This window comes from Anomaloglossus baeobatrachus, chromosome 7, assembly GCF_048569485.1.
Source record: "Anomaloglossus baeobatrachus isolate aAnoBae1 chromosome 7, aAnoBae1.hap1, whole genome shotgun sequence".
NCBI classification, from domain to species: domain Eukaryota; kingdom Metazoa; phylum Chordata; class Amphibia; order Anura; family Aromobatidae; genus Anomaloglossus; species Anomaloglossus baeobatrachus.
The window spans coordinates 300,663,366-300,671,542 of record NC_134359.1 but is presented as its reverse complement, the minus strand read 5'-3'; the positions used below and the strand labels follow the sequence as shown (position 1 = coordinate 300,671,542).

Genomic DNA, 8,177 nt, shown 5'->3' with positions numbered 1-8,177 from the left:
GTCCCTTCTGTAGGTGCAGCCGCCCCTCACCCTAATACAAGCCCTCGGCCCACCCTGCCGGACCCCACATCCCAGCCTTAATAAATGTCCCTTCTGTAGGTGCAGCCGCCCCTCACCATAATACAAGCCCCCGGCCCACCCTGCCGGACCCCACATCCCAGCCTTAATAAATGTCCCTTCTGTAGGTGCAGCCGCCCCTCACCCTAATACAAGCCCTCGGCCCACCCTGCCGGACCCCACATCCCAGCCTTAATAAATGTCCCTTCTGTAGGTGCAGCCGCCCCTCACCATAATACAAGCCCCCGGCCCACCCTGCCGGACCCCACATCCCAGCCTTAATAAATGTCCCTTCTGTAGGTGCAGCCGCCCCTCACCCTAATACAAGCCCCCGGCCCACCCTGCCGGACCCCACATCCCAGCCTTAATAAATGTCCCTTCTGCAGGTGCAGCCGCCCCTCACCATAATACAAGCCCCCGGCCCACCCTGCCGGACCCCACATCCCAGCCTTAATAAATGTCCCTTCTGCAGGTGCAGCCGCCCCTCACCCTAATACAAGCCCCCGGCCCACCCTGCCGGACCCCCACATCCCAGCCTTAATAAATGTCCCTTCTGTAGGTGCAGCCGCCCCTCACCCTAATACAAGCCCCCGGCCCACCCTGCCGGACCCCACATCCCAGCCTTAATAAATGTCCCTTCTGTAGGTGCAGCCGCCCCTCACCCTAATACAAGCCCCCGGCCCACCCTGCCGGACCCCCACATCCCAGCCTTAATAAATGTCCCTTCTGTAGGTGCAGCCGCCCCTCACCCTAATACAAGCCCCCGGCCCACCCTGCCGGACCCCACATCCCAGCCTTAATAAATGTCCCTTCTGTAGGTGCAGCCGCCCCTCACCCTAATACAAGCCCCCGGCCCACCCTGCCGGACCCCACATCCCAGCCTTAATAAATGTCCCTTCTGTAGGTGCAGCCGCCCCTCACCATAATACAAGCCCCCGGCCCACCCTGCCGGACCCCACATCCCACCTTAATAAATGTCCCTTCTGCAGGTGCAGCCGCCCCTCACCCTAATACAAGCCCCCGGCCCACCCTGCCGGACCCCACATCCCAGCCTTAATAAATGTCCCTTCTGTAGGTGCAGCCGCCCCTCACCCTAATACAAGCCCCCGGCCCACCCTGCCGGACCCCACATCCCAGCCTTAATAAATGTCCCTTCTGTAGGTGCAGCCGCCCCTCACCCTAATACAAGCCCCCGGCCCACCCTGCCGGACCCCACATCCCAGCCTTAATAAATGTCCCTTCTGTAGGTGCAGCCGCCCCTCACCCTAATACAAGCCCCCGGCCCACCCTGCCGGACCCCACATCCCTAGCCTTAATAAATGTCCCTTCTGTAGGTGCAGCCGCCCCTCACCCTAATACAAGCCCCCGGCCCACCCTGCCGGACCCCACATCCTAGCCTTAATAAATGTCCCTTCTGTAGGTGCAGCCGCCCCTCACCATAATACAAGCCCCCGGCCCACCCTGCCGGACCCCACATCCTAGCCTTAATAAATGTCCCTTCTGTAGGTGCAGCCGCCCCTCACCCTAATACAAGCCCCCGGCCCACCCTGCCGGACCCCACATCCTAGCCTTAATAAATGTCCCTTCTGTAGGTGCAGCCGCCCCTCACCCTAATACAAGCCCCCGGCCCACCCTGCCGGACCCCACATCCCAGCCTTAATAAATGTCCCTTCTGTAGGTGCAGCCGCCCCTCACCCTAATACAAGCCCCCGGCCCACCCTGCCGGACCCCACATCCCAGCCTTAATAAATGTCCCTTCTGTAGGTGCAGCCGCCCCTCACCCTAATACAAGCCCCCGGCCCACCCTGCCGGACCCCACATCCTAGCCTTAATAAATGTCCCTTCTGTAGGTGCAGCCGCCCCTCACCATAATACAAGCCCCCGGCCCACCCTGCCGGACCCCACATCCTAGCCTTAATAAATGTCCCTTCTGTAGGTGCAGCCGCCCCTCACCCTAATACAAGCCCCCGGCCCACCCTGCCGGACCCCACATCCTAGCCTTAATAAATGTCCCTTCTGTAGGTGCAGCCGCCCCTCACCCTAATACAAGCCCCCGGCCCACCCTGCCGGACCCCCACATCCCAGCCTTAATAAATGTCCCTTCTGTAGGTGCAGCCGCCCCTCACCATAATACAAGCCCCCGGCCCCACCCTGCCGGACCCCACATCCCAGCCTTAATAAATGTCCCTTCTGTAGGTGCAGCCGCCCCTCACCATAATACAAGCCCCCGGCCCACCCTGCCGGACCCCACATCCCAGCCTTAATAAATGTCCCTTCTGTAGGTGCAGCCGCCCCTCACCATAATACAAGCCCCCGGCCCACCCTGCCGGACCCCACATCCCAGCCTTAATAAATGTCCCTTCTGTAGGTGCAGCCGCCCCTCACCATAATACAAGCCCCCGGCCCACCCTGCCGGACCCCACATCCCAGCCTTAATAGTCCCTTCTGCAGGTGCAGCCGCCCCTCACCATAATACAAGCCCCCGGCCCACCCTGCCGGACCCCACATCCCAGCCTTAATAAATGTCCCTTCTGCAGGTGCAGCCGCCCCTCACCATAATACAAGCCCCCGGCCCACCCTGCCGGACCCCACATCCCAGCCTTAATAAATGTCCCTTCTGCAGGTGCAGCCGCCCCTCACCATAATACAAGCCCCCGGCCCACCCTGCCGGACCCCACATCCCAGCCTTAATAGTCCCTTCTGTAGGTGCAGCCGCCCCTCACCATAATACAAGCCCCCGGCCCACCCTGCCGGACCCCACATCCCAGCCTTAATAAATGTCCCTTCTGCAGGTGCAGCCGCCCCTCACCATAATACAAGCCCCCGGCCCACCCTGCCGGACCCCACATCCCAGCCTTAATAGTCCCTTCTGTAGGTGCAGCCGCCCCTCACTGACCGCACACAACATGTAATAAACGACTCAGAATAAAAAAAAAAATTGGCTTCAAGGTGTAAATAATGAAAACCTGAGAGCGGCCCTATCTATATACAGGAGAATGTGACATTACACAGAGCGGTCCTCTGCTGGAACTGAGAGGCGGCAATAAAGAACAGGAGGAAAGCAAGAAGAAGCCGCGGCCGCCATTACTGGGAGGACTGAGCCCCGCTGCAGTCACCGCCGCTGCCGCAGGACCCTGTAGCGCAGTCTTCTCTCCACCAGGTGACGCTGCCGATTCCATAGGTTAGTGTAACACTGCAGCAGGCGACGCTCCTTCCTGCCGCCCGCTCTCTATCATCTGAGGGGAGACGCTCTGCTCCAGCGCCCGCCTCTCGTTGGTCCTGCAGGGGACGCTCTATCTCTTGCGCTCGTTTGTACCGTATTGGTTGTCAGGAGCCGAAGTCCTGGCGGTGACGTCACGGAACAAGATGGCGGAGGAGAACATATTCCTGTTTGTGCCCAACCTGATCGGTGAGAAGCGGGAGCGGAGATTACCGGGTGTGCGGGGTCTCCCAGGAGTCAGGGCAGGGGTCATTACAAGAAGCAGAAAGGGCATCAGCCCCAGAGTATAGCAGATACCGAGCTCACACCCGGTGTGTACACACAGCGACTGCACCGGTAGAACAGTGAGTGCAGCTCTGGAGTATAATACAGGATCAGTAATGTATGTACACAGTGACTGCACCAGCAGAATAGTGAGTGCAGCTCTGGAGTATAATACAGGAGGTAACTCAGGATCAGTAATGTATGTACACAGTGACTGCACCAGCAGAATAGTGAGTGCAGCTCTGGAGTATAATACAGGATCAGTAATGTATGCACACAGCGACTGCACCAGCAGAATAGTGAGTGCAGCTCTGGAGTATAATACAGGAGGTAACTCAGGATCAGTAATGTAATGTATGTACACAGTGACTGCACCAGCAGAATAGTGAGTGCAGCTCTGGAGTATAATACAGGAGGTAACTCAGGATCAGTAATGTAATGTATGTACACAGTGACTGCACCAGCAGAATAGTGAGTGCAGCTCTGGAGTATAATACAGGAGGTAACTGAGGATCAGTAATGTATGTATGTACACAGTGACTGCACCAGCAGAATAGTGAGTGCAGCTCTGGAGCATAATACAGGAGGTAACTCAGGATCAGTAATGTAATGTGTGTACACAGTGACTGCACCAGCAGAATAGTGAGTGCAGCTCTGGAGTATAATGCAGGAGGTAACTCAGGATCAGTAATGTAATGTATGTACACAGTGACTGCACCAGCAGAATAGTGAGTGCAGCTCTGGAGTATAATGCAGGAGGTAACTCAGGATCAGTAATGTAATGTACACAGTGACTGCACCAGCAGAATAGTGAGTGCAGCTCTGGAGTATAATACAGGAGGTAACTCAGGATCAGTAATGTATGTATGTACACAGTGACTGCACCAGCAGAATAGTGAGTGCAGCTCTGGGGTATAATACAGGAGGTAACTCAGGATCAGTAATGTAATGTAATGTACACAGCGACTGCACCAGCAGAATAGTGAGTGCAGCTCTGGAGTATAATACAGGAGGTAACTCAGGATCAGTAATGTAATGTACACAGTGACTGCACCAGCAGAATAGTGAGCACAGCTCTAGAGTAGACATAAAACAATTCTCTATTCTTGTTTGTGCGTTACACCAGGGGGTGTCGCTCTGTGATTTCTGCTCTGACTGTGACGTCTCCTCTGCAGGTTATGCCCGGATTGTCTTTGCCTTCATTGCTTTCTATTTCATGCCGAGCGCCCCGCTGGTGGCCTCCACCTTCTATCTGCTCAGTGGTCTCCTGGACGCCTTTGATGGACATGCGGCTCGAGCGCTTAACCAAGGTGAGGCCAGTGAGTTACGGGTCAGGGCCGCTGAATACTGACGACTGGTCACGGTCAGGAGCAGAAATCCATCTTGTTCGTTTTCTCCAGGCACTAAGTTTGGCGCCATGCTGGACATGCTGACCGACCGCTGCGCCACCATGTGTCTGCTGGTGAACCTGTCCCTGCTGTACCCGCACTACACGCTGCTGTTCCAGCTGAGCATGAGCCTGGACATCGCCAGTCACTGGCTGCACCTGCACAGGTATCTGCCCCCCCCCTCGTGCTCACTGTCGCCCCCCGGTGGACTACAGCCGTCTTATCTTTTCTCATTCTCCCCAGCTCAATCCTGAAGGGCAGCGACAGTCACAAGAGCATCGACCTGTCGGGTAACCCCGTGCTGCGGCTGTATTACACCTCCCGGGTAGGGGCGCTGGGTAAGATTCGGGGGGGCGGCGGTCGGTCCCTGTGTGACTGATGTTTACTTGTTTCTCTCGCAGCCTGTCCTGTTCTTCATGTGTGCCGGGAACGAGCTCTTTTACTGCATGTTGTACCTGCTGCACTTCTCCGAGGGGCCAGCAGGTAGGCGCTGTTCTCAGTTTTTTTTTGCATGTCTGTACCTGTGATTTTGGGGTGATGCTTTATACTTCTGTCTGTCCCCCTCCTTTCATCACAGTGACCCTGGGGGGCGTCGGACTCTTCCGCCTTGTCGTCTGGCTCTGCTGCCCGGTGTCTCTAGTGAAATCTGTTATCAGCCTCCTGCACTTGGTGACGGCTTCCTGCAACATGGCCGCCCTGGACAGCGCCGAGCGGGCCAAGAAGGTGAAGGATTAAGTTGCGGGAGAGCAGTAATTTATTAGCGTTCAGTGTCTATATCGTCCGCACAGACCCTCCTCCCCCGCCTGGACCAGGTTATCCCCCCCCCCCCCCCCCCCCGCCCAGGTCACCGCCGCCTGGTGGTGGCATCAGGTATTACAGTCCCTCCTGCTCTGCTGTGTACGGGGGCGCTGCTCGTGGTTTGTGTGGACCCCTCGTCCCGATCCTCATTTGTCTGAACCTTTTTACTGTAATTTTTATTTAATTTTTTTTTGTATTTTAATCTTCCGTTTCATTGAATTGTTCTTAATATTGGCCTGTGTCCCCCTCCCGCAGCCCCCGGGTGGTGATGTATCCGGTCTGCCGTGTGCGTCCGGTCATCGCCTCGTCGGGGAGTTCTGTAGATTGTATGTAATGGAGGAGAGAAGGGATCAGCACAGGATAATGGGGGACGGCAGAGAAAAGACTCAGGGATTCGCCCCCATTCCCTCTGCAACATCAGTGCATGGTTAGATACAGAGGGAAGGGCGCCACCCATGTACACAGGCCGTGTCTGATATTGCAGCTAAGCACCAATGAAAGATTCGCACTCGGAGTCCAGTTTTGTAACCCATGTAATTTTTCTTGACCATTGCTTGAATGCCGGCGTCCGGGGCCATTCCTATGGCGATTGTTCGACCCCCTGCAATGTCTTGATGCAAAACTCTGCGCTCATCTCTACTTATATTGTATGGATCCGGGTGCCATTGTGTCCTCCGGAGCTGCATTCACAATTCTGCTGCCTGCCACTGTTGATCGTCAGTCTCTGAAGCCCCGTGATGCACCGCACCTTGAGCTGTGAATACTGTACTGTAAATATTATGTAACCCACAATGCACTGTAGCCGAGCACGCTCTGTACAGTGCAGAATTGTGAATGCAGCTCTGGATGTGACTTGTGTTGAGTAGGAGAAAGTATTTAGATCAATACTCCTTTTTTAGCGCTGGTGTATCCCGTGCTGGCGACATTCCGGCGGGACGCAGCGACGATGCTGAGATTTTTATCCTGTATTTTATGGGACCAGATCCGTGAATTTCCTCAGTATTCGGCGGCACTGAGCTGGCGAGCCATGTACTGTACGGGTGTCAGCGGGGGATGGTCGTGGTAGTGCCGTGTTTCGGCCTCTTCCGGTAGCAGAGCATCGCGCCCTCTCCCTGCATCCGCTGTATCATTCCTCTTGTCACGCTGCACATTATAATAAAGAATTCTGATATCACACGTGTGTATTGGGGTCTCTGCGACGAGCTCAGAGGACGGGGGTCCAACGTCTGCTGCTTCCTGATCAATGGGGAATAGGGATGAGTAATCCCGCACAGTAAAGTTACTAGAGGTTTGTACCAGACACCTATTGTTCACTGCTCGGACCTGAACACTTACTACTCACGGACGTCCGTGTCCGAATTCGGCTGATGAGTTAATATTGTTGAAAGTTTGCAGCCAATTAACAAGCTTTTCGGCATGGGGAAATGTCTGGATAATTCTGGGAACAAAATATAAAACAAACGATGTGGGATCCCCTTCCCCTATTTTATATAACCAGCCAAGGTAAAGCAGACAACTAGAGGCTAGTATTCTCAGGCTGGGGAGGCCCATGGTTATTTGGCCTTCCCCAGCGTGAAAATAGCTGCCCGCAGCTGGCCAGAAGTGGCACATCTCTGGCGCTTTGCCCGCATCTTCCTGATTGCTGTGGTGCAGTGGCAGTCGGGGTAATATTTTTGTGGTTGATGACAGCTGTGTAATGTCAGCTGGCATCAAGCCCAGGGGTTAGTAATGGAGAGGGGTCTATCAGGCACCCCATTACTAACCCAGGAAGTGTAATGTAAAAAACACACTCACAGGAATAAATAACTTATTTGAATAAAGACCCCCTCCCCCCCAACACTATTCCTTGTTCACCAATTTATTAAAAACAAAATCCTGAAAGTTCTGTCATAATTCAATGCCCGTTGGATACCATGGAGCCTCGTTCTGAGAGCCTTTTGAGAACAAGGCTCCATAAGTATATGCTGGTCAGCAACAGCCTGGAACTTCTCAATTGTCTGTCTGAGGGTTAAAAGTTTGGTTGAGGGTCAAGTTCAGGTACCGAACTTTTTAACTAAAGTTTGGTTGAACCTGAACATCCATGGGTCCGCTTATACCTAATGGGGAATGATGAGAAGCGATGCACAGGAAGAGAGAAGTCACTCACAGCAGATTGTCTCATTGCCTGGAGGAGCAACAGAGGGACACAGCCCAAAGAAAGCTCCTCCGCCTTCCTATTTTACCCTAATATTCCCAGTTCCTGTGACCAGAGTCTAGACATGAAGGTGCCACCCAGGATGGTGAAGAGGAAGCAGCGGCCTCCACTATAGGCGGTAATACTGATACTGAAAGCTCCACCCTCTCCTCTTTGGTCATAAAAGAAATCCTGATGTCATTAGTGGATCGCATCCCACGAGGTCACCAGAGAGGAGGAGACTGCAGCCCACAAGGTCACCAGAATGGATACGGTG

At 54.6% G+C, this 8,177-nt stretch overlaps 1 protein-coding gene across 1 annotated transcript; it reads left to right on the top strand.

Annotated features, from left to right (window-relative positions):
* The first annotated feature begins 3,359 nt into the window (after positions 1-3,359).
* Positions 3,360-6,901, top strand: CDIPT (CDP-diacylglycerol--inositol 3-phosphatidyltransferase). Its single transcript, XM_075319605.1, has 6 exons — positions 3,360-3,466; positions 4,717-4,851; positions 4,942-5,095; positions 5,173-5,254; positions 5,331-5,412; positions 5,507-6,901. Exons 1-6 carry the CDS (start codon positions 3,424-3,426, stop codon positions 5,662-5,664), a joined length of 654 nt encoding a protein of 217 aa, XP_075175720.1. The 5' UTR covers positions 3,360-3,423; the 3' UTR covers positions 5,665-6,901.
* The last annotated feature ends 1,276 nt before the right edge of the window (positions 6,902-8,177 follow it).

Excerpts from the sequence above, each read along its gene's own strand:
- CDIPT (XM_075319605.1), top strand. The coding sequence starts at position 3,424 with ATGGCGGAGGAGAACATATTCCTGTTTGTGCCCAACCTGATCG. Across the intron at positions 5,255-5,330 it reads GGCTGTATTACACCTCCCGG|CCTGTCCTGTTCTTCATGTG; the intron begins GTAGGGGCGCTG and ends TTTCTCTCGCAG. Across the intron at positions 5,413-5,506 it reads CTTCTCCGAGGGGCCAGCAG|TGACCCTGGGGGGCGTCGGA; the intron begins GTAGGCGCTGTT and ends CTTTCATCACAG.